This window comes from Podarcis gaigeae (assembly GCF_964106915.1).
Source record: "Podarcis gaigeae genome assembly, chromosome: 13".
In the NCBI taxonomy this organism is placed as follows: Eukaryota; Metazoa; Chordata; class Lepidosauria; order Squamata; family Lacertidae; genus Podarcis; species Podarcis gaigeae.
In genome coordinates, this window is record NC_139689.1 from 30738172 (window position 1) to 30764009 (window position 25838).

The 25838-nt window shown below is 44.6% G+C and overlaps 2 protein-coding genes across 2 annotated transcripts; both read right to left on the reverse strand.

Annotated features, from left to right (window-relative positions):
* Positions 1 to 152: 152 nt before the first annotated feature.
* On the reverse strand, positions 153 to 7638 carry LOC310829818 (keratin, type I cytoskeletal 12-like). Its single transcript, XM_083708794.1, has 8 exons — positions 6860 to 7638; positions 6192 to 6274; positions 5829 to 5985; positions 3935 to 4096; positions 3694 to 3819; positions 2009 to 2226; positions 1631 to 1683; positions 153 to 415 (listed from the first exon to the last, which is right to left on the reverse strand). Exons 1-8 carry the CDS (start codon positions 7406 to 7408, stop codon positions 318 to 320), a joined length of 1446 nt encoding a protein of 481 aa, XP_083564920.1. The 5' UTR covers positions 7409 to 7638; the 3' UTR covers positions 153 to 317.
* Positions 7639 to 10887: 3249 nt separating this feature from the next.
* On the reverse strand, positions 10888 to 21876 carry LOC310829831 (keratin, type I cytoskeletal 19-like). Its single transcript, XM_083708834.1, has 8 exons — positions 21338 to 21876; positions 18732 to 18814; positions 17787 to 17943; positions 16567 to 16728; positions 15100 to 15225; positions 14696 to 14916; positions 13230 to 13261; positions 10888 to 11198 (listed from the first exon to the last, which is right to left on the reverse strand). Exons 1-8 carry the CDS (start codon positions 21734 to 21736, stop codon positions 11101 to 11103), a joined length of 1278 nt encoding a protein of 425 aa, XP_083564960.1. The 5' UTR covers positions 21737 to 21876; the 3' UTR covers positions 10888 to 11100.
* Positions 21877 to 25838: the final 3962 nt, after the last annotated feature.

The window sequence follows — 25838 nt, forward strand, 5'->3', positions numbered from 1 at the left end:
GATGCAAGGACAGGGTGGGCATTACTTGGCATGGGAGGTGGGCACACCTGCTATATTCCTCTTGGAACAATGCCATCCACACCAAGCCACAACCCACCCAATGAAACCACCTGTGATGGAACCTGGAATGACTTGCAAGATAACCCACTGTGCAAGCTGAAGCAGAGTTTTTATTGAATCACTCGGCTAGAGAGAAATTTCAAATGCATCTTTGCTTCTGTAACACTTCATGCTTAAGAGAGGAAAGCGGAGATTAGAGGAAAAAGTAAACCTAATAATTGCGCACATTTGCAGAACAAATTGTTGAAGCTTTTCTCTTATATCTTCTCTTCAACTTCCTTAACTTGGGATGAAACCACTTTGCCATCCACGACCTCTTCGACGATGGTCTTGATCTTCCTGGTTTTGTTTGGATCTAAGTAAAACAGAACAGAAGTTTCACTTTCACATGACCTGTTTCACATTTGCCAAGTGTTCAGTTTAGCTCGGGATACTTTAAATGAAAGTGCTTGCTCTGGCAGAGTCAGTAAATGAATCCAAGAGGCGAAACATGCTTGTGGGTGCCACAGGAGCTTGGAAAGACAAAGGCTTCGTCCTCCAGGTGGCAGTAAGCAAAAAAGGAGATGTTTAGTGCAAGGTTGAAGTATTCAGACCAGCGGTTTATGGCATTTCGAAGGGGCGGAGCCAAATTGTCCCCCAAGGAATGCTTTAAGGGCCAGTGGTGGTGGGCAGGCCAGAGGCAAAAGTGGACAGAGCAATGAATGCAAATTTTGCCTTTGTACAGTAGAGACAGTACAGTCTTTGTACAGATGAGAAGACATCTGAAGGCAGCCCTGTTTAGGGAAGCTTTTAATGTTTAATAGGCTATTGTATGGTAGTGTTTTGTTGGAAGCCGCCCAGAGTGGCTGGGGAAACCCAGCCAGATGGGCGGGGTATAAATAATAAATTGTTGTTGTTGTTGTTAGCTAATTCCTGAACACACTGATACCCCCACACTTTTTATCCCCCATCCTGACAAGCGAAAGCAATGATCACAGTTAAGGGATTTGCTCCAGCCAGGCCAAAAACCCACCAGAAGGGCATGAAGCAAGGCTGATGAGGGCCAGACAGCCATAGTTGCCCCCTGGGGCTTGCGGTTTCCTGCTTTTGCTATATACCATTAGCAAACCCATATTCCAGGTGTGGGTCTTTCATAGCTCCAAACAGCTCCACAAATGGGAGGTAACGCTCTCAGTAAGCTCGGGGGACAATCCCCAGGCTTGTAGAAGTACAAAATAACCAGTTTGTCTTATTTATTTATTGCGCATAATCCCAGACTCCTTCTGGAGAAAAGGCGATTCATAAATGAAATAAATAATGATTTTATATGGGGCTGGGTGGAACTCTCAGAGGGAATATCCAACACCAGCCCAGTAAAGACTGAGCAGGTTTAGTGGCAACCGTCTGCTGAGCTGACTAAATGCTGAGGAGAAAATGGAAAACCAGGGGGTGAGAAAGGGGAATGGAATGGAGTATCCCAGAAAAGGGCATGGCATGGCTGGCTGGCTGGCTGGAATCCCAAACTCATTTGCATTGTTATGTATTTTTGGCAGGCCCAAGCTGTGCGACTGCAATCCTAATGTTTGCTCACCGCGAGAGGAATCCACCGACTTGACACTTGCCACGGAAGCACTTTCAAATGACCTGTGGAGAGATGGTAGAAATTTCAGGCCGCATCCTTTTGTCAGAATCGGGCACAGTAAAGACAGAGCAAGCTCAGGGTGCGCCCACACTATATCTTGAAAGCACAATTTGAGGCGCATTCTTCCTCTCAAATAATTTTGGGTTCTGTAGTTAACCCCTCACAGGGTTACAGTTCCCAGAAACCCTTAAACACCACAACTCCCATAATTCCTAGAGGGAGGAAAATGTGCTTCCAATGTGCTTTATGTAGGTACATTGTATGCTCAGTCTCAGTGTGAGAGAACTGACCCCGCAGTGAGAGAGGTAAATTTGGTGGCCTTCCTACCCAACTTCTCCATCTAGCAGTCGGCGGTAAGTCTCAATCTCCATCTCGAGACGGGCCTTGATATCCAGGAGATGCTGATATTCCACATTTTGCCGCTCCATGTCTGCTCGGACCTGGAAAAGCTGGGATTCCAGGTTTCCAATTTGAAGCTGCATTTGGGCCAGCTGGGCACAGTAGCCTGCTTCAGTTTCTCCTAGAGTGTCTTCAAGAGATTTTTTCTGTATTGAAAGAAAGAGAGGTGCGTTAGCTCAATACACAAGAAATGAAGTGGAAGAAGTAGGTTGTATTTTGTCAGATAGTGGCACCCATATGACTCTTGAATGGAAGACAGAGCAACCCACAGGCCCAATAGCACATGGCTCACAAACCTATGGAACTGTGGCCCAGTTGCCTCCTTTGAAGAGGAAAAAGCCAGGTCTAGGAAGGGAGATCAAGAGGGGAGACAGACAGCTGGCAGGGAACGGTTCTGAACCCCCTTCCCTGCCTGTTGCTCTCTTCTGAAAATGCCCACCTCCAAAGGCACATGTCTGGAACCCCACAGAAAGGAAAACTTCTTGAAAAGTTGCCTGTAATGTGCTGTTTGGCTCTCAGATAGAGATGGACCACTCTGTCTTCTCTCTCTTCCTTATTTTTCAGATCTTAAGCTCAGTTTGCTACGTTCCCACACCGCATGGCAATTTTGTTTTTCACCCCAAAAAAGCCCTTGTGAAAATTTGTCGGCATTTTGCGTGTACTTCCTCCACCCCAATTTATACATTTTTTTTTGCATGCAATTTGCACGTCGTTTCCACGAATATATGTGCTTTAATATGCATGTCCTTCAAGAGATACATTTTGTGCACACAGTTGTGAATATTCGCTTATCTTTTCAGGGAAAGCATGTTAGGCAAACAGGTGTTAATAGGCAAACCGAACCAAATTTCTTCCCCATGCCTTTCCTCAGATAGCTTGAAAAATGGTAGGACTTCTAGCTGTTGATTTTGGTACTCCTCACTGGCTCATAGAAAGATATCATTCAGTCATGGTCACTCTGCCTGTGACTAAGCAACTCTTGCTCCTCTCTAGTCTGTGCCCAGGATTTTGTCGTGACTTCCTGTTTCCCTTTGTTTTTAATTTAATTTCCCTCATTTATGGTTCTTCTGGTTCAAATCAGCCGCTCCCCACAGCTGGCCTATGTTCAAGTCCCAGTATTCCTCAAACAGGTGCTCTCCAGACATCATGCCTCACCAAACCCAGTAGCTGGAGCTGATGGGAGTTGGAGTCTAAAAAAAATCAAGAGGGCACCAGATTGAAGAAGGCTGATCTAAGTTTCGACTGGAGCAGAGGTGAGAACTATTGCCATAATCTTAACATTAATGCTCTAAGCAGCTTCTGCAGCTACCAGCCCCCTTTTCAGCTTGCTAAACCACAGAATCCAGCTCCCCACTGAGACTGGTGCCTGGGTGGATAAAATACTAATCCACCATGCTGTCAGGCTTGAGCCAACACCTCACTTGATGTTTTCCTGCTGGGCCTGGCTTCTGTCGCTGCCAGTGTGAGTCAACTTACCACAGGTTTACTGAATTCACCCATATTTGCAGCCTCTGCGTCCTCTCTTCCGTGCCCCATTGTACCGATTTAAAGGTCACGTCCGCAAAATGTAAACATAAGAGACATTAAAGGCCCCAGTGGGTGGATTCCCATACCATAGCGAGTTGCGACTGCAGCTCGATCTCCAGGCTTTGCAATGTACGTCTCAGGTCCGTGATTTCGCTCTTCCCCGACTGGAGCTGCTCGGTGTTTGTAGAGATCTCTCTCTTCAGCTCTCCGCTCTGAAACATCAAATGCCGGAATGAGGGGAGAAGGACAGGAAGGACGCAGTTCACCTCGGAGCACTAGTTTTTGCCATTTGACCTGAGCAAATGGTTTTGTTCCCAAGGCGGTCACCTTTTCGTTGAACCAGGCTTCAGCTTCTTTCCGGTGCTGTTCAGCCACTGCCTCATACTGGGCTCTCATGTCATTCAGGAGTTTGGTCAAGTCAATCCCTGGAGCAGCATCCATCTCCACACTGACTTGCCCCCCAACACTGCCCTGGAGTCCTTGGAGCTCCTGCAAAGACCAAATAGAAACAAGCAGTCTTTATTTTATTCATTTGTTCAGCTTAAAAGGTAAAGGGACCCCTGACCATTAGGTCCAGTCGTGGCCGACTCTGGGGTTGCGATGCTCATCTGGCTTTATTGGCCAAGGGAGCTGGCGTACAGCTTCCGGGTCATGTGGCCAGCATGACTAAGCTGCTTCTGGCGAACCAGAGCAGCGCACAGAAACACTGTTTATCTTCCTGCTGGAGCGGTACCTATTTATCTACTTGCACTTTGACGTGCTTTCAAACTGCTAGGTGGGCAGGAGCAGGGACCGAACAACGGGAGCTCACCCTGTTGCGGGGATTCAAACTGCCTCATACTGTTAAACTTACTATACTTTTTTTTTAAAAAAAGCAGTTCACCAGCCCTTTTATTAAAACAAACACAAAAGTAGCTCAAAGTGACTTACAGCAACAAATAAATAAAACATGCATCAAAACAAAGCAGGAGAGGGAGCCTAAAGCTCATTATTTCCATAGGCAGGACTAATCCATCTGACCCACTGAAGGAGGCCGCAGATAATCAAAAGCGAAGGGCCTGGCAGAAATGAAAAGATTTTGCCTGGCACCCAAAGGTAAGTAATGATGGCACCAGGTGAGCCTCCCTCTGGAGAGCACTCCACAAGTGGGGAGCCAACACGGAAAAGGCCTGTTCTTGTGTCGCCACCCTCTGGACCTCCCATGCAGGAGACTCGCCAAGAATAAATGGTTTGTGCCTGCTCAGATTCTAGAATAATACACCATTCAGGGCAGGGGTTCCTAAACGCCCCCTGCCCTGGACCACTTTTAAATAGTTGAGGGTTTTGGAGGACCAATTCATGATATTTTTGCCTGCCATAGAAGTTAGAATGACTTGTCCTTGATTCTGTATAATTTTTAAACTGAACATTTGAATGTTTATTTATATATATATATATATATATATATATATATATATATATATATGCGTGTGTGCGTGTGTATTACAATAAACGCAGAAATTAAAAATATAATTAGAACTCAGTGTGAGCATTTGATGCAATGGATGTGCCTCTCACTCTGCCTTTCTGGCTGCCAATCCTCTCGGCTCCTTTTAGGTAGCCTTTCCCGGTCACTTCCAGTCCATTCTGCCTCTTAGAATAACAGAGCAGCCACTGAGCCTGCCATTCACAGTGGCTGCTACTGCCATTCCCCCCAGACCTGTTGAAGAATACCTGGGTGAAACTTTTGAACTGCTCGTGGTCCATGGACCACAGTTTGGGAACCCCTCATTTGGGGTTTAAGAAGCTTTCTGATAGGAAGAAGCACTTCACATTCCTTGTGGCATCCAAGTATACCAGAGTTCGATTGTGTTTGCCCCAACACACACTTATTTGACAATGGATCCAACCATTAGCCCTAAAACTGCCTCTAAGGGCAGATCCACAATATACATTTGAAGCATATCCAACACATATTTAAAACATATGGCTCCCCCTAAAGCATTTTGGGAAATGTAGTTTCCCCCCTCACAGAGCTACCCTTTCCAGCACCCTCAATGAACTGTAGAAGTCTTTGTGGGAAGACCTATGTACACTGAAAATGCTTTAAATTTATGGTGAGGATCTGCCCTAAAGCAAGGGTTGGAGAACAAGATCCAGCAAGCAGACCTGACTCCGGCTTCCCCTTGAAAAATGAAAACAAACAAACAAACTGAAATAATGTGAGTACAACATGGCCTACCTCCTCATGGTTCTTCTTGAGGTATGCCAGCTCCTCGTTCAGAGTCTCTATCTGCATCTCCAAGTCAGCTCTGGTCAAAGTCAGTTCATCCAGGACTCTGCGGAGGCCGTTAATGTCAGCCTCAACACTCTGGCGAAGTGCCACTTCATTCTCGAATCTAGGAAGAAATTAGACACAGAGCTCTTTCTGTTAAACAAACGGCATCGTATCAAATGACTAGATGTAGCTGGATCTATGTGATCTGCACCTGACCTTACTACTATTTACAAATGCAAAAGAGTAGGTACAGATCACGTAGCTAAAGACGATGATAGATTTGGAGCGGGGCGGTGAATATTTCATAAGGAATGGGTGTCTACTTACTTCAGCCTGAAATCATCAGCTGCCAGCCTTGCATTGTCAATTTGAAGAACAACCCGGGCATTTTCGATCGTTGCGCTGATGATCTGTGAAACAAGAAGAATGTTTCTAGAGAACGCAGCTCTGCCCAGATAATAACTTGTTCATTAGTACTGACGTTTCACTAGTAATTCTAAAATAAATACATGCAGATAAAACGGCACATGGAAATAAAAACATGCCTGCAAAACCACACATAGCAGCTAACCTGGGATGGCAGCCAACTAAGATTCACTCACAGTAGACACACTGAAATTAATGAACATGGCATAGACCCCCTCTGCCCTATACATCTAAAGCAGTGGTTCACAACCTGTGGGTCCCCAGATGTTGTTGGACTACAACTCCCATCATCCCTGAGCTCTGGCCTTGATAGCTAGGGGTAATGGGAGTTGTAGTCCAATAACATCTGGGGACCCACAGGTTGAGAAAGGCTGATCTAAAGCATCATCATACCACTTCAAGCAGCCGTGGATTCCCCCAAAGAATCTTGGGAACTGTAGTTAGTTAAGGGTACTGAGAGAAGTTAGGAGACCCGTCTACCCATCACGGAGCTACAGTTCCCAGAATGCCTCAACAATCAATGCCTTTTCGGAGGGCATCATTGGCGGGGAGAGGGGGAAATTGCTCACCTTGTTCCTGAGATCTTCAATGACAGGGTAGTATCTACTGTAATCTCTACCGGTCCCTGGGCCACCAGCCCCAGGGCCATTTTTCTCGTACCATTCACGGATCTTGCGTTCCAGTTCAGTGTTGGCTTCTTCCAGCGAACGCACCCTGTCCAGGTAGGCAGCCAGGCGGTCGTTCAGGTTCTGCATGGTTTCCTTTTCAGTACCTGATAGAAGGCTGCTTTCTCCTCCTCCTCCTCCTCCTCCAGACCCAAAGCCACCTCCAAAGCCAGATCCTAACCCTCCACCATAGCCCCCTCCTAGCCCTCCACCATAGCCCCCTCCACCATATCCACCACCTAGTCCTCCACCAAACCCACTGCCTCCTCCATATCCTCCTCCTCCTCCATATCCACCGCCACTACTGCTACCAAAGTTGAGCAGAGACCCACCGCCAAACCCCCCAAAGCTCCCTGCACTGCTGCTGCTAGACAGCCTAAGAGAGCCTCCTCCGTATCCGCTCCGGGAGGAGAACTGGCGAGGCCCTGAGGATGCTCGGATGGAGAGGGCCATGGTGTACTAGAAGGACCTTGCTTGGCAGAACCTGCTGAAGGGCTGGCAAAGTAAAGCAGAACAGCCTTCATGTAGGATTGGGCTTTATATATGGAAACAAAGGGAGTGTTTGATTGCAGAAGTCCACACCTCCTTAGGCAACATACTTTCATCTCTTTGCCCATTTAATTATCTCCTGGCCAAGCTGGATGATGTGTGCAAACCCAAATTGTCTGCTGGTGTGGAAACGCAGCGCCCTCCAGGTATTTGCTCTGCTAACAGGGGCGGATTTGGGTGGAGTGGAGTCAAAACTCCGAAACAATCCATGTGGTGCAGCGCTAGCCGGAAATATCTTCTAACTTACTAAGCCTCCCTCCAGTTTCTAAAATCATTTACCTTCATTTCTTCAGCATACTTGAATATTTCTCTCCCTATCTATCTATCATCTCTCTCTCTCATGGCTTTGGATAATAATAATAATAATAATAATAATAATAATAATAATAATAATGCCCCTCCCATCCTTCTTTTCAATGGAGCCCAGGGCAGCTAACACCAACATGTTAAAAGAATACAATTGAAAATAAAATAAAAGCATATTTAAAGCAATTAAAATCATCTGAAAACATTTTAAAATATAAATCCTTTTGGTTTTAAAATATAATTTTAAAAATATAAATAGTTTTGGTTTAAAAATAAAAGCCCATTTAAATTGCATTGCCTGTATATCACTAGATATACACAACACAGTGCAAATATGATGAATGGATGGATGGATGGATGGAAGGTGTAAATCAAATTCTCTGCTTGCACTAAAGAAACCAACCAATATGTACTGCATTTTGCTGGTACTGACAAATCACTATCTTTCTTTTCTTCCCTCCCTGTGTAAATGTGACTGTCTTAATAGACCCTTCCTCTCTCCCCCCCAAGTACAGCTCATGCAGTAATTATGTTGTATTTTGAACGTCATGTTTCGTTTCCTTCCCCTAAATAATAGGAACGGGGGAATCAGGATTGGTGGCACGTGAGTGGATTTAATCCCCCGTAATGGTTGCAATGCAATTTCCCTGTCCTCAAGGTGCTATTTGCTACCAATGGGTGTGATAGGGGGAGATTTTTATGAGGCCTGCAATGGGGATGAGCATTAACTGCCTACAGGCTGTGATCTCAATCCTCACCCCTCTCTACAGCCATTACTCAGATACAGGAAACTCAGTGATCGTGTCGGAGATGCCATCTTGAGTTTATCACTTTGCAATGGACCCAGGCCCTGCGGCTTATAGGTGTGGTGCATGTTTGTTTTTGACAGGGATTTCTTATGAATGGTATTGGAGCAAGAAGTCAAGAATCTGAAAGAATTATTTCTCTTTTCTTCTTCTTCTTTTTCATAGAATTGGCTAGTGACTCATGCCTGTGAAACCGAGGAGTGTTTTTTTTGGCTCTTTTGCACGGATCAAGATCATCAAAGCGGGAAGGGTAGTTTTCCCCCCCTCTCTCTCAAAAGGACGACTTTATATATTTGTATATTATCCTTTGTTGGGAAACAACAACAGAATCTTCCTGTTTTCGGAGGCCTGCGTGTTTGCCAAAGGGGATGTGTGTTAGCTGACAGGCAAAGGATTACTTCATGTATCAAAAAGATAAAAAGGAGCTGGGAGGATAATAAGGAAGCAGTGGTATTGTTCGAGGCAGGTGTCAGGGGCAGCTGCCCTGGGTGCAACCCGGACAAGGCAACAGGGGCCTCGCATCCCATCCAATTTTGTGTGGTTAGCCGCTATTAAAATGCTGTCAATTTAACTGTTTGCTCACTTATAGTGTTTCAATCCTATCTTAGCATGGAAAGAAATGCTCAACACAGCTGAAAATCAGCAGGTCAGGACCAACAAATAGCATGCGTAATAAACAATAATAAGAAGAGGATTTGACAAATCGAAGTAGGAAAATGCTGTTGGCTCCCAATACATTTCCGAGCACAATTAAAAGTGGTGGTGCTGATCTTTAAAGCCCTAAATGGCCTCGGTCCTGTAAACCTGAAGGAGCGTCTCCACCCCATCATCCAACCCGGACACTGAGGTCCAGCGCCGAGGGCCTTCTGCCGGTTCCCTCGCTGTGAGATGTGAGTTTACAGGGAACCAGGCAGAGGGCCTTCTCAGTAGTTGCACCTACCCTGTGGAACGCCCTCCCAGCAGATGTCAAGGCAATAAACAACTATTTTACTTTTGGCTTTGAATAAACATACAGAAACATATTGACTGTTAATATAATAGATAATTTAAGGATCTTTACAGTTTTATAATATGCAGAGAACAGCATGTGCTGAAAAATCAGAGAGAGGAGCTGAGGGAAGATGGGGGAGAGGGAGGGGGAAAATTGCGGTGGGGGGGGGAATGATGAAGATGATATGTTGTGATAATTTCTTATGTTGAAATTGTTAATAAAAACTATTTTTAAAAAACTATTTTACTTTTAAAAAACAACTGAAGGTGGTTCTGTTTAAGGATGTTTTTAATGTCTGATGCTGTATTGTTTTTAATATTCAGTTGGAAACCGCCCAGAATGGCTGGGGAAACCCAGCCAGATGGGTGGGGTATAAATAATAAATTGTTGTTGTTGTTGTTGTTTTGATGGGTAGTAGCTACAATACCACTACCACAACAGTGAAAAAATGTCATGCCACACTGGAAATCACAAGTGGGGGGTGGGGTGGGGGGAGAGAGTACTGTTGCAGTCATGTCCTGCTTGTGAGCTTCCCAATGTGTACAGAAATGCATAAAGTACTCTACATAGCATCCATAAAAATGCATGTATTTCTGAAAAATAACTTACAAAGGTACGTTCAGTTGAGGGAAATTGCTTGCAAAAACTGCACGTGTTAATCAAAACTGCCCGCCACAACGTGGTTCTTGAGAGAAACTGACAGTAATATGCTGGAGAATTTTCTTGAGGATTTTTTTTTAAATGATCACAGATTGCTGCAGAAATGTGGAGAACTGGATTTAAGATTGAAAAGATGAAAAGCAGAACAGTAATCGATAGATCATTTCTATCCTGGATAAAATTCATTGTTTTGCGTAGGGCAGGGACAAGGAACATGTGGCCTGCCTGCTGTTGTTTAATTCCCTCTGCCATCATTCCTGGCCATTGTGGGCAATGGAGAGGGATGACCGCGACAGGAACCATAACCCTGGCCTAAGGGAAGTATTCAGTCCCACACAGAGCTGGGGTTGGGATAAAGAAGCTGGATCTTGGAGAGCAGAACCCAGGGTTGCGTGAGCAGACTTCACTTGAAGAATGAATCTTCCTCCTTCCATCTGCAGCCCCCCCCCAACTCCCTCAGGCTGGAACCCCCCAGAGCAGATTTTAGAGCGCATGCAAAGGGGAAGAAGAAGTCCTGTTGCAAGAGTGGAAGTGTGTTCTCATGGGCAGCACTAGATACAGGCTGGAGTGCTTTAACTCAACCAGTTAAACTGATAATAACAAAACATACAGTTGCAGCCTTTTGTCATAATGAACACAGACTTTTTTTTTTAATTAGAAGAAACAGTCAATCGATTCTTTAGGAATAGCACATTGTTTCCTTTATCATTGAGTTCCCTTTGTAAAACTATAGAGACGTATCATTTCGTCTTCAGAAAGGTAGGATTTCAAATTAGGTTATTTTTGGGTGCCTTAACACAAAGAACGTAAAATGCGTATCGTTCCGCCACCGGCTACATCTTCTGCTCCCTCTCGTCAGTTCTGGATGATACGACTTGCCCATCAACCATCTCTTCAACAACAGTCTTGATTCTCAGGACTTTATTCCTTTCTGGAAAGGGAGATAGAATTATAGAATTGGAAAGAACCACAAGGGTCATCTAGCGGTGCAAGACTGTTTTGCCCTATGTGGGGTTCAAACCCATGACCCTGAGATTAAGGATCTCATGCTCTACCGAGTTATCCCAGCCCCCCGAAAAATATGTATCAGATGCATGCTTAGAATTCATTGGGTGCTTTAAATGATAATATAACATAACCAGTGGGCAAAAAATTCATGTCTTGCTTGGAAGACCCCCTAATCATTCCGTTTTGGCATTATGGCTAGGGACCAGGAGGTAGAAATTCTGCAAAGCTCATTATCAGTGAGGCCAGTGTCACCAATGCAAGAATGAGGCCTGACCACAAGACTGGTAAGAACCAGTTCAGGAGGGATCTAATGCTGACTGTTAGAGCGGAAAACAAGACCAGATAAGATGCACGGAGGACTTTGCTTGTACAGCAACAAAGCTTGAATTGCATAAGTGTTTTCAATGACTGGTTGGATGAAGAGATGGGGAGGGACTTTCCTGCTGGCTTTTGCAGCAGGATGACTGTTTGAATTCCTAGTGTGGTAGGGGGAAATTGGGCTCCGGCCACTCATGTCGCTGCAGCTTCTCTAGATGGGGCTAGTTTATTTTTTAATAAATAAATAAAATATATATAAAAAATGCTGGGACAGGGCAGGGAAGCGGTAAGGTCAGGGCTGTGTGGGCCTCACCAGCAGGAGCTTCATCTGTTCACCTGGGCCGCCCTGACCTGACCACCGTCCTCTCCTGCCCCAGACACAGTCCAGGTAAGTTGCAGTGCTGCTAGTGACGTGAGAAGGACTTTGCTGTCTGTGCTATGGGATGTAATCCACTGAGAGCAGCCAAGTACAACATTCCTTGTTTTCCTAGAGTGGACATGCAAGGGAATGTTTGATCCAGCCAGTCGAAACTTCCTGTTCCTCCTAGCCTGGAGCATCTTCCTTGCATGTGACTAGTGGGTGGGTGTGACCTTTCCAGACCCGGTAAAAGGACAAGGCATGGTGCCCCTCTCCCTGTTTTCCATCTTCTTTTCATCCTGCGAACTTCCTGGAATGAACTGCTGGCTGCCAGCCAAGCAGTCCCCCAGGTCATCTTCCTTATGGGGTAAACCTGTTAGTATAAGTCTGTAACTTTAAGCCTGAAGCCTGCCTTCAGGGATCACGCTGTGCTCTGCCTGAAAGTTTCATTTTATTGCTTATGAATAAGACTGCAGTGTCTTTATTCTTTTAGGAGGGATTTAAAAGGGGATCTTACCAGGAACATACAATTCAATCCGAGGGAGATTGAATTGCATAATAGTAAGAGGTTCTAATGAGCAATGAGCCTGCAACCAGATTTCTGCTGTGTGTGAGAAGGGGAATGTAAACTTTGCCAAGTAAAGGAACTTGCTAGTGCAAGTTAGGAAGGATATTAATAAACAATATATCATCTCCTGCCACCCTGAACATTCCCATATGTGCCACCCCAATAGTCACTGCCGGCTGAAAGAGATTGTGCTCAGAGTTGACCATTAGGGCCCAAATGCTAAATTAAAGATGTAATGTACCCAAAACAATGTGAAAAGTGGTTCTGGCCACATGGCAGAACATGCATAAGTCTATATGGGTGCTGCCTAAAATACTTTTTGTATCAGTGATGTACATGGTATGGATGGGTGGATTGCTGATGCTGGAAGAGACCTGAAAGCCCTTTTCTGTGCAAGCCAGTTACCTGCTAAGGGGAAGGGTCATATAGCTCAGGGACGGGGCATCTGTTTTGCATTCCAGGTTTCAATCCCCAGCATCTAAGGGAGTTGGGTAGCTGCTGCAAGTCAGTGTAAACAATACTGAGCTAGATAGAACAATGGGACTGACTTGGTATAAATTTCCTCTGTTTCTAAAACAATGGTGCAACACCCTCCTGCCAGAATGCAATGGATTTCTGAAAACAAAATCCCAACGAGGCCTCTCTGAAATGCTTTTTTCAGTGGAAACCTTCAACAAATGAGAGAGGGTGTTGACGATTCAGACGCATACCTTTTTCAGCTTCCAGTTCTTCAAGAATAGTCCTGTTTTTTTTATTTAAAAAAATGAAATAAAAACAGAATCAGATATAGTGTGTTTTATAAATCATAGAATCATAGCATATTAGAATTGGAAGTGACCCCAAGGGTCCTCTACTCCAGCCCCCTGCAATGCAAGGATCTCAGCTAAAGCATCCTTGACAGATGGCCATTTGGTCTCTGCTTAAAAACCTCCAAGGAAGGAGAGTCCACCCCCAATTGTGGGAGTCTGTTCCACTGCTGAAAAAAGTTTTTTCCCCCTGAATGTTTAGTCAGAATCTCCTTTCTTGCAGCTTGAAGCCATTGGTTCGAGTCCTACCCTCCAGAGCAGGAGAAAACAAGCAGGCTCCCTTCTCCATGTGACAGCCCTTTAGATATTTGAAGATGGCTATCATCTCAGCCTCCTCTTTTCCAAGCTAAACATACCCAGCTCCTTCAAGCGCTTCTCCTAAGGCTTAGTTTCCAGACCCATGATCACCTTTACTTACAAAAAGGTTTGCTTTTTTAAAAGAGTTTCATCATTTGCTTATTGCATTTGGGTTCTTCATTTCTGTCAGGGCTTCATATCAGTTAGGTCCCATGTCTGCAAGTGTAATGTAACTTCACTTCCCTCCCTCCTCTGCCTGCATCAGCTGAAGATTTGAAACCCCATAATAGATGTGTTTGTGTGTGAGAGAGACATAAGGGAAGGGGAAGTTCTGTTGCATGATTGAAAGCCGTCCCACTTGCACAATGACTCCACTGAATACAGCCCATTGCTTCCTAGGCAAACGACAAGAGATAGCATCTCTTTAGCAGCCTGACATCTGCGTGGGCAAACTTCCTATATGGCCTCTGCATGCTCAGTGTATTGCTTTGCAGACCGGACATTTTAAAGCTCTCCTCCTCCTCTCTGCTCATTGCTTATACCATCTCTCCTTTGGGGAAGGTTCTCAGGCAGGGTGGAAGGAGAAAGAACTTGGCCATGTGAAGACCACCTTACACATATGCTTTTCAATTGTAAACTATATGCTGATCTCAGCCAGCAATTTCTAGATCAACTCTGTACCCCCAAATGGAAACCAGAGTCAGAGGTCATGCATTTTCTATTACTGGGGAATGATCTGGAGATCACCAAGTTAGTGGCTAAATATCTCTATTTGGTTTTTTGCTGTCAAAATACACTGCAGACGTCTGATCTCCCTGGAGACCAAGAGATGTGACGATAGACTGCTCTGCCTCCTTTCTTTTAGCAAATGTTTTGTGCCACTGGGGAAGTAGTAATTCTGTATTGATTTGTTTTGGATGTTGTATGTGATGCCCATAAAGGCTTTACAATACGATACGATTATGCCATCTGCTATACCAGAGTCACTCAGCCAGCTCTGTTTTCCTCCACATCCCATAACATGCAGTCTGCTGACCCGCACCACGTAAGCACCTTTGGACCAAATCCCTCACCTGCTGTCTTCCCCTTCCAGCAGGCGGCGATACGTGGCGATCTCTGCCTCTAGCTTGACCTTGATGTCCAAGAGGCTGCTGTACTCCTGGGTCTGGCGCTCCATGTCACTCCGCAGCTGCATCAGCTGGGCCTCTATGTTCCCAATGGAAGCCTGTATCTGGGCCAACATGGCTCCGTAACGTGCTTCGGTTTCCGCCAGGATATTCTCCTGATCCGCTTTCTAGAAGAAGAGAGCAGATGTTCAGTTCAAGAGGATGTTCCCTAGTCTAGAATGTCAAGTGACCCAAAGCCTGTGGTGGTGGTCAGCTGATTGCCAGCGTTTGCATAGCTCTGAGGGGCAGGAACCCAAATGGTCATGCAATGAACCGAAAGCAGTAAATGTATTGCTGCACTTGAACTTTACCAAGTTAAGCTGGGATTGGAGTTCAATCTCCGTGGTCTGAAGTGTACGTCTCCGGTCTGTGACCTCATTTCTATGGCCCTCAAGTTGTTGCGTAGTGGTGGTCACCTCTATATTCCATTCTTCAACCTAAAATACAAAGATGGAGAGAGAGAAATCCAACGGCGAGAAATCAAATATTATTGTTGTTGGGGTGATTAACAGTGTAGCTGAATACACTAATTAATTTCAACCTTGGATGGAAGCCCAGAGCCTATTAGAACAACAATCAGCAGAAAAAGGAGGAGGCTTCGAAGGAGGACTGTGCTTCAAAATATTAAGACTGAGAACAATGAGGAAAAAGCCCCCTGCGTGGTGATAGAAATAAGGAATGGTCAAATAAAACAAGATAGACAGTTCTACCAGTGACCAGGAGATTGTCAATATCAGGATTGGAAAACTGTGAAGTAATAAAGGGGATAGCAGAAAGAGAAAGGATGGACATTTAGCTCTTGAAATCCAGAACATGGGAAGTTCCATCGAAATTAATTAATTTGGATTATATAATTGGCTATATTGTTTTTTGTTTTTGAATGTGGAAAGATTTGGTTTGATTTGTTATTAATATGAATGTTTTTTTAATTGGAAAATGAATATCTATATCTATCTATCATCTATCTATCTATCTATCTATCTATCTATCATCTATCTATCATCTATCTATCTATCTATCTATCTATCTATCTATATCTATCTATCTATCTATCTATCTATCTATCTATCTATCTATCATCTATATCTATCTATCTATCTATCTATCTATCTATCTATCTATCTATCTATCTATCTATCTATCTATCATCTATCTATCTATCTATCTATCTATCTATCTATCTATCATCTATCATCTATCTATCTATCTATCTATCTATCTATCTATCTATCTATCATCTATCTATCTATATCATCTATCATCATCATCTATCTAGCTATCTAGCTATCATCTATCAACAGTGTAGCTGAATAGACTAAAATATACTGCTGAATGACAAAGGATGTGCCCCATAGCTGCAGCATATTTTTTGTTATTTAAAAAAGAATTGCATATATATTTGTGTGTGCATGTATATGTGTATATGTAGTAGGCAGAATATCAAGAGGGGCATTCTGTCACACAGAGAGGGAAATGCCTCCTTTAAGATCAAACCTGCTATAATGTGTACATGCACCATTTGAAACCAGCCTTTGCTGGTTTTTGGAAGGCTCTCTTAGCCTGAATTTGCAGAATGGAACAATTACAGCGATTGTCTGATCATAAATAAGTCCTATTGGGGGATGTAGGAACAGGATTGCAGACCTAACGTCCTATTTCATCACAGTGTTTTGTGAATAAAAGCATATCAAGTAGTTTTCACAGGTAAAATGCCATGTGAATGGTTATTAGTCATAATAACAAACTTTAGTCATAACAACCATCATGACAAACATCACCTGTTTATCAAAACGGTCTTTAGCCTCTTGACGATTCTTTTCAGCCATGACTTCATACTGCTGGCGCATGTTGTCCATAATCTGGCCCAGATTAATGCCTGGAGCAGCATCCACCTCGACTGACACGGTGCCACCCAGCTGCTTCTGCAATCTTGCCTTTTCCTGCAAAAGACCAGTGATCATGATTATTCCGTGCTAGTTAACGTTGAAACCAGCATCAAGTTCAAGGAATAGGGTTCTTTTTGGCTTTCCATATTCTACTTATGGACGCGGGTGGTGCTGTGGTCTAAACCACAGAGTTTGCCAATCAGAAGGTCAATGCTTTGAATCCCCATGACGGGGTGAGCTCCCATTGCTCGGTCCCAGCTCCTGCCCACCTAGCAGTTCCAAAGCATGCCAGTGCAAGTAGATAAATAGGTACCACTCCGGCGGGAAGGTAAACAGCATTTCGGTGTGCTGCTCTAGTTTCATCAGAAGCGGCTTAGTCATGGTGGCCACATGACCTGGAAGCTGTACACCGGCTCCCTCGGCTTATAGAGCGAGATGAGCGCTGCAACCCCAGAGTCGGTCACGACTGGACCTAACAGTCAGAGGTACCTTTACTTTTATTCTACTTAAGTGCCCTTATATATGAGTTTTACCAGTCAACCGAATGAGATTGCTCCTCATCTGTGTAGTCACAGGCTTTCAAGATCTGGCTACTGCTTACTAATTCGGTCCGAGGGATGTAGGAAGGCATCATTTTGTTCTGTATCTGCTGCATGATGCACTGTTTTCATTACCCTGCAGTTCGGCTACCACCCAAATCTTGTTGTTCACTTCGCTGTCTGCTCTGGTGAAATCATGCAATTTAGTAATTTAAGTAATTTGTTCCCATTGTGTCTTCTCTGACATCTCTGCTAGATCTTCCCTCGAACTCTTTGGCCCTACTGGCAGGCCCATCTGAATATATTTTTCTGCCTAAGATGGTTTCCTCCTTGCATTCCATCTCCAAAAGCTTACCAAACTGAAGAATTGAATCTGCTGCACCAGAGTATAGCAGATCAGGTTTGGGTGTGTATGCACAAGAACACCTAGCTCTGCCATCCGACATCTTGCTACTCACCAGTATCTGTCACCTGAGGCAAATGCTTCACTCTGCCTATTGGCAGAGATGGTCCTGTGGACACTTGAAGCTGAGAAAATCCACAACTCTTTGGCTTAATGGGATGTTTGCTTACCTCATCGTGATTTTTCTTGAGGTAAGCCAGTTCTTCCTTCAGACCTTCGACCTGATGCTCAAGATCAGACTTAGTCAGGGTCAAGTCATCGATGAGTCTGGCTAACCCTGCTGTGTCATTTTCCACACTTTGTCTGAGACCCAGCTCATTCTCGTATCTGTTTGATGTTCAAAAAGACATGTCAGCTTCCTTCTTAGCAAACTGGACCAATTCCCCAGCAGTTGTTAATTTCATTGGCCAATACGACTGCAATGGACCTCTTTATGATAGCTGAATCCTGAATCCTGGGTTGGTTGGTTTTTTAAATATTCTTGGGTAGATGCTTACCAACAATTGCTACAGTGATTATGGCAATCTCTAGGGTTGTCATATGTCTGGTTTTTCCTGGAAATGTCTGAGATTCCAAAGCCGAAGTGACCATCCAGGGGGAATTTTCAATAATCGGCAAAATGTCCAGGTTTTTGTAAACAGAACCAGGAAGTGTTACTTATGGGTGATTTCCCCCCAAAATTCAACAACTTTTTGGGCATTTTTCCAAAAAGAAAAGCTCAACACTCTTTTGTGCCCGGATTTTTACTTCTTGAAATATGACAATCCTATCTCAGCCTAGTCTACCACACAGGGTTTTTGAGATTAAATGAAGAAGGGGGAAACCATGTACTGCACCTTGAACTACTTAGAGGAAAAAGTGGCATATAAATGCAAGCAATGAATGAATAAATGAATGAATGAATGAATGAATGAATGTAGACTGCATAAAATCTTCACAGATTTTACAATTCTCACTCCGGCCCCCTGTGGAACTGGAAAGACATTCCCATAGTTCCTGCTTTTCCTTTGAGAAGCCCACAGCATTGTGTGTAAGAGAGAATAATTGGTAATGAAATATTACTGTGCATGTTAATGGATTGCCGTAATGTATTCATTGGTTTTTAACCTACGTACTTCACACGGAAATCATCAGCTGCCAGCTTGGTATTGTCAATCGCCAATACAATCTGGGTGTTGGCCAGTCGTTCTGCGATAATCTGGAGGGAACAACAGAAAGTGAGGGGTTAGTCATGCAGCAAACCAACTCAGAAACTTAAAAGAGTTTCCACCTCCAGGCAACGGAAGTTAGAACTGAAGGTCAGTGAAAGACAAGAGACAGCAATATAATGAGAAACAAAGGCCCAAAGAAGAAGATCAGTGGAGAACTTTAAAAGGATGTTCTAATGAAGAACATGGGCCCTACCACTAGGCAGAGAGATGGCCAGCATGACTCAGCATGGACTGTTCTACTCTATCGCCTGATTTCCTTTCATTAGGGGAATTGCTTTGGCTCAGTGGTAAAGGTAAAAGCTAAGGTGAAGGACCCCGGACTCTTAAGTCCAGTCAAAGTCGACTATGGGGTTGTGGCGCTCATCTTGCTTTCAGGCCGAGGGAGCTGGCGTTTGTCCACAGACAGCTTTCCGGGTCATGTGGCTGGCATGACTAAACCGCTTCTAGCACAACGGGACACCGTGAAAGAAACCAGAGCGCATGGAAACACCGTTTACCTTCCCGCCGCAGCAGTACCTATTTATCTACTTGCACTGGCATGCTTTCAAACTGCTAGGTTGGCAGAAGCTGGGACAGAGCAACAGGAACTCACTCCATTGTGGGGATTCAAACTGCTAACCTTCTGATGAGCAAGCCCAAGAGACTCAGTGGTTTAGACCACAGCGCCACCCGTATCCCTAAGGCTGAATGGTAGAGCACATGCTTAACATGCCAAAAGCTGCAGCTTCAATACCCAGCATCTCAAGGTAGGGCTAGAAGATCCTGGAGTGCTTCTAACAGTCAGCTGCTGTTTCCAATAGTCTGACTCAATATAAGGCAGCTTCCCAGTGCTATTTTTCTAGAAAAAGAGGTGCCAGTACTCATCATGAACACCTCTCTAATCTCTTAGAATGGCAATGGCACCCACCTGAGAGGTGCCGGAACTGAGTTCCTGTGAGTTTCCTCCTGAAAAAGAGCCCTGCAGCTTGCTAAATTCCTACATTCCCCCCTGGGTGGATTAGCTGCAGTTCTAAAGCAAATTTGGTTTTACATTTCCCAATAATCTTGAAAAGAATTCCCACCCTGCTCAGATGGGAGCACGTAATGTTGGGGGCAGCTCCTCATGGAAATCTTCTCAAAATTCCAAGTGCCCGTATGTAAGTTTTGCTTGGTCGCAGTGTTTGTTTGCTCTTGAAAACCACACAGTGAAAATTATCATGAATCTAGAAGCTACGACCTGAACATGGACTCTACCCCTTCTCCCTACTTCCATACATGGCACCTCCCAAGTCTCAATCGACCACGTATTTACTTTTCTGTGGGTGCAACTTTATGGCAGAGATTAGATTAGGTACAAAACGGTGAGGAAAGAGGGTGGGGTGAATGATTTAAATGGCATGCTCGTAAGGCCATTCTCATCAGCATTTGGGATTTTATAACAGGTTTTAATTGACTCATGGAAGGGTGTGGGAAGAGTAAATAGGGAAGTGCACCCCCCTCCCCGACATGGGAGTAGTAGTAGTAGTAGTAAGTTTAGTGAATAACATGCATGGTGAAAACAGAGGATTCCTTCTCAAGGAGCTTCGATATTTTCTGATGGGCAGACATTTTAATCTGATTATGGGACAGATCTGCTTTTTCACTAGAGTTTCTTAACACGGCCAAGGCACTTTCTCAATGAAATAAAAATGGTGGGTCGAATTAATCTAAGGCAGACACAGAGCAGACCCACTAAAATCAGCAGACATGACTAATGTAAGTTCATTGATTTCAGTCGGTCTGCTCTGACTACGACTTGGCTAGATACAAAGTTGTGGTTCCATGCCCCGGATAACACAGTGCTATTTGATCCCAGTTGTGCTCATTGCTCAAACAATTGTTTAAGAACAAAAGTCAAATATGCCTCTGCAGAAGGACTGTTCTATTTTAGTGTTCCACTTAGTTGTATACATAAAAAAGAAGCATTGCATTGTTGGGGAGCCTCCTAAGTTATTCACTGTATGGGGAAATGTGCAGGGCATGACTGAAGGCCACTTTGCCACACCTCCAGGCTGATGGGCAGGATGACCATGATGGATGGATGACCTTTGCATGTGGTGACCAATGACATGAGTCCATAGAGATCATAGATCATAGAATCATAGAGTTGGATGGGACCCTGAGGATCGTCTGGTCCAACCCCCTGCAATGCAGGAATATGCAACTGTCCCATACGGGGATTGAACTAGCAGTCTTGGCGTTATCAGCACCACGCTCTAACCAAGTGTGCTATCTAGTTCACATTGTGTAATGAGGTCATAGCTCACCCACTTGGTCAGAGCCAGGGCAGCACGTATCCTCAAGCAGTGCACTGCCAGCAAAAGGCAATTCAGGAGAGCCATAACTGTGAGAAAATCAGCACAAGCTGCTCTGAGTTAAAATAACTTTTTGGCTTGATTGATATACACGTGTAAGGAAATGGCACACTGTCTACCCTTCACAGGCTCATACCGTTACCCAGTCAATGGCTTAGAATTTGAACAACTTCTTACCTTGTTCTGGAGGTCCTCAATGGTTTTGAAATACATGCTGTAGTCTTGCTTAGCAACAGGGGAGCACTTCTCATACCACTCGCGGATCTGCATTTCAAGCTGAGCATTGCTTTTTTCCAAGGAGCGCACCTTTTCCAGATACACAGCCAAACGGTCATTCAAATTCTGCATTGTCGCCTTCCCATTGCCAGCAAGCAGCAGGTCGCTGGTGGAAGCACCAAGCTGAAAGCCACCACCCAAGCCACCATAGCTGGTGCCGGTGGAGATGCGGGTGCCATACCCGCCAGCTCCTCCATGGACACTGGGCGCTCGGTATGTTTTGACCGACGATGATTTGTAGATTGAGCCAGCTAGGCTTGGTCGAGAAGACTGAACAGAGGAAAAGCCAGAGAAAGCCATTGATGATTCTTCTTCTTCTTCTTCTTCTTCTTCTTCTTCTTCTTCTTCTTCTTCTTCTTCTTCTTCTTCTTCTTCTTCTTCTTCTTCTTCTTTAGCTAAGGAACTACCAGCTTCAGAGACTCTATTGTAGGAAATGATTGGTGGGGCAAACTTGTTAGACCTTTATACTTGGTGTAAAAGAAAGAGACTTGACTGTGTCAAACTCCACCTCTGCTGATAAGCCTGTTAAGGTGGCATTGACATTCTCAACATTTTGCCCCAACCCATCATTGGGCAATAAAACATTTACCACTAACAATCCAATGTTTAATCAACAATTCACCTATGCTTCAGTCCAAAGTCTGCTGGGGATCCGGGTTTCTTTGTGATTATGTTGGAGCAAAGATACACCCTTCTGAATGATTTATTGCACCATCTCACTCTATAGGCAGCCATAGGGAAGCGTCAATGTGTGGGAGGGCTGGAAGCTACTCTCTATGGAGGGAAAAGGTAGCTGGAACGTGATGAATTCCTGCCTGAATCCATCCTTGCTTTGTGGGTCAGTGCTTCTGGCTGCTAACCAGAAGGTTGGTGGTTTGAGCCCACCCAGGGACAGCTGTGGGCAGGATTCCTGCATTTTCAGGGGTTGGACTAGATGACCCTCAAGATTCCTTCTGACTCTATGATTCTATGATTTCACAGGAATAAGCAAATTCCTCTGCTCTATTTGCAGGGACGTGACGCGGGTGGCGCTGTGGGTTAAACCACAGAGCCTAGTACTTGCCGATCAGAAGGTTGGCGGTTCGAATCCCCACGACGGGGTGAGCTCCCGCTGCTCGGTCCTTGCTCCTGCCAACCTAGCAGTTCAAAAACATGCCAAAGTGCAAGTAGATAAATAGGTACCACTCTGGTGGGAAGGTAAATGGCGTTTCCGTGCGCTGCTCTGGTTTGCCAGAAGCGGCTTAGTCATGCTGACCTAACAGTCAGGGGTCCCTTTACCTTTACCTATTTGCAGGGAAGGCAGGCAGGCACACAGGGTGTAAATACTATCAACAAGCAGAATTTGACCTCACTGTGGTTTTAGCAATGGGCATGTTCATGAGGGTGAAACCCAGTTTCTTGTTTCCCACACGCTTCTGCTTGGTCACACTGAGAACAGGATGCTGGACTCGATGAGCCACTGGCAGGATCCAGCAGGGCTCCTCTTACTTTCTCAGTGGATCATGACTCCACCAAATATAAATGCAGATGAAACTGAGCAGTGATTTTTTTATGGTAGGCCAGCCTTGCAATTAAGCACTTGCCTGGTAGCCAAAGGTGACAAGGAATTCCATGCAGGCAAGTGAGTAGGCTGATGCAGAAAGGGAGGAGCACTCTGTCCCAACATAGAAACCAAGTCGGCTGCAGGAGATGGGAAGCCTCATCACTCTGCACTCTGCACTCATCATATAAATGCAGCAAATCACCAGTGGTGGAGATAGAGCTCTTTGCCCCTCCACTGCCAGCCCCCAGCAGGTTAGCCAGGTTTTAAGTGCCCCCCCCCCCCGTTTATAATCTTTGCAAGTTTATTATTTGCAATGCTAATATAATCCCCAGTTTGCCTTGCAGTCTGTGGCCTGCCTCAGTGCTCCTGTCCTGTGGAGGCATTGGCAGGCTTGCACTTTAATCCACTATTTCAGGGTTCACCAGCATGGTGTCTGCTGGTGCCAGTTTGCCCACCAGGACCTCCTGTGGTGTTGGTGAAAGGTTTCAGTAAAAGTTACTTCAGAAAACCACAGTGCATGAAAATCCCGCTTGTACCACATCCTCTTAAATGTATTTTATTGGGTGCCTTCTTTTATTGCCTTCCTTCTGTTCTGAACTGAGGAGAGGTGCAAAGAGCGTCTGTCTGCGAATGCATTGGTGGCTAATGTGAGGGATAAGACAGCATGGCTGCACTATTTTGTGGTCCCCTGTCTCTTTCTGCTCCGTTAGATGCAGCAGCCATTTTGTGTCATGCCACATTCCCGAGGCAGCCATTTTGTGATTGGTGCCAATGGAGCAGTCTCAAAATTCCAAAAAGATTCAAGACCCCTGCTCTAGTTTCTGCTTGGATTTGGATTTGGCCCACCATGGTCCTTTATGCTGCTGGCCTGCCATCCTTTGCCCCTAACCCCACAACCATGTGCAATATTGCCTCTATTTTCATCTGTGAAATATTGGACATCAATGGAGGCAGAAGTGCCGTCTTCTGAAGCACATTGTTCTAACATTGCTCTGAGCCCAGCTCCAGCAATTCAAGGCCTCAAAAAGATTGAGAGGGACCACAGTGCCCTAGCCCCCGGAGACAGCAACTATGGGTGATGTTCCCCCCACTGCCGAGAGTCTAGTCATCCTGGTGACACATCACAAATGCAAAACATGATAATGGAAAGCTAGGGCAGACATGGCTTTGATCAAAGCATGGATGGCAGATGTGTAATCTATAGACTTTATAGCTGAAGGTGCTTCAGGGCATTGCAATTACATTAACTGGCTGCATCTTTAAGCTGCACCTGTCATTCATTCAACAATGCTCAGAGAGTCTGTTGTAGGTCGCAGCATCTGGTGCCCAAAGCCTGGGGTATGGAATTGTTAAGGCCTTGCTATTCAGAGAGTCTTACTCCTGTTTTCTCTTGCTTGTGTTCTTTCTTTTTGAATACCTGGTTTAGGGTGGAAATAAATGCATATTCATCACGAGAGAACGAATTGCAAAGAGATGCTGTAAATGCAGGGCTGCACCCAACTTTCTCTGTCTGCTACTGCAAGTGCCCTTTGCACTAGCAGGTGAGCGAGTTTTAATCTTGGGCAACAGGGGATTCCCATGTGGCTGTTGATGCAGCAGAAGTTCACCATGCAATGGGCTTTTTTGCGTTCTCTTCCGCAACAATGTCCCACAATGGTGGAAAGAAATTTGCCAGTGTCACAACAATACTGCTAAGTTACTGGTGGTTGTTGCCCAGGGCTGGATTTAGATGAAGAGAGGCCCTAGGCTACTCCACTTGTGAGGCCCCTCCCCATCCCCCACCCTCACAGCTAGAAGAAAATGGAAGAGTGTTATAAATAAAATTGAGTGAAGCCAAGGAGGATGACAGGTATTTAAAATTCTGCAATTCGCAATTTCTCCTCTAAAGGACATAAGATATTATTGTTAAATACCATGATGATTTTAAAAAATGCTGCAATTCACAATTTCTCCTCTAAAGGACATAAGATATTATTGTTAAATACCATGGTGATTTTAAAAATGCATAAAATTAACACTGAAAAACTTTTGCAATAGCTGAACTTTGTAAATCTTTTGTGGTACAGTGGTACCTTGGGTTAAGTACTTAATTCATTCCGGAGGTCAGTTCTTAATCTGAAACTGTTCTTAACCTGAAGCATCACTTTACCTAATGGGGCCTCCTGCTGCCGCAGTGCCACCGGAGCATGATTTCTGTTCTTATCCTGAAGCAAAGTTCTTAACCTGAAGCACTATTTCTGGGTTAGCGGAGTCTGTAACCTGAAGCGTATGTAACCCGAGGTACCACTGTATAATAATTATTTTTTAGGAAAATGAAGTTGTAATGTTATTCTTAAAAAAACTGCGGGCCTGGCCAGGGCAAAGGCGGTTATCCTCTTATATACCTGCTGGGATTGACAAGGCATCTGACCCTCACCTGAATCTCATAACTCTCCTGACAGGTGATTTGGTCGGCAGCCACAGTGTGGAAATAAAGGATGAGATTGCCCACCAGATACCAGGCACTCTACTATTTCAATTAGGCCCCAGTGTTTTTCTTACAATCCCCTTCTAAATGAAGTAATCAATTCTAATCTAGAATTTAAATTCTCAAAACTTTCTTATTTGTTAATTCGAGCAAGTAAACTACTGTTCTCACTTCATTACAAACAGTATTTCTACCTGCAACACACTTGAGCAAACCTGCTCCTCTTCCTTTCACAGATATTTTGTTGCCATTTGCAACTGTAGCTGCCTCTGATTAGTTATCATTTAACTCTTGGGGGAAATGATTGGCATCACTCACCATGTGCATGGAAGTTGCCGAACCAATTAACCAACTAGAAGGATTACTGTTAATAGCACTAGTTTTCCTATAAC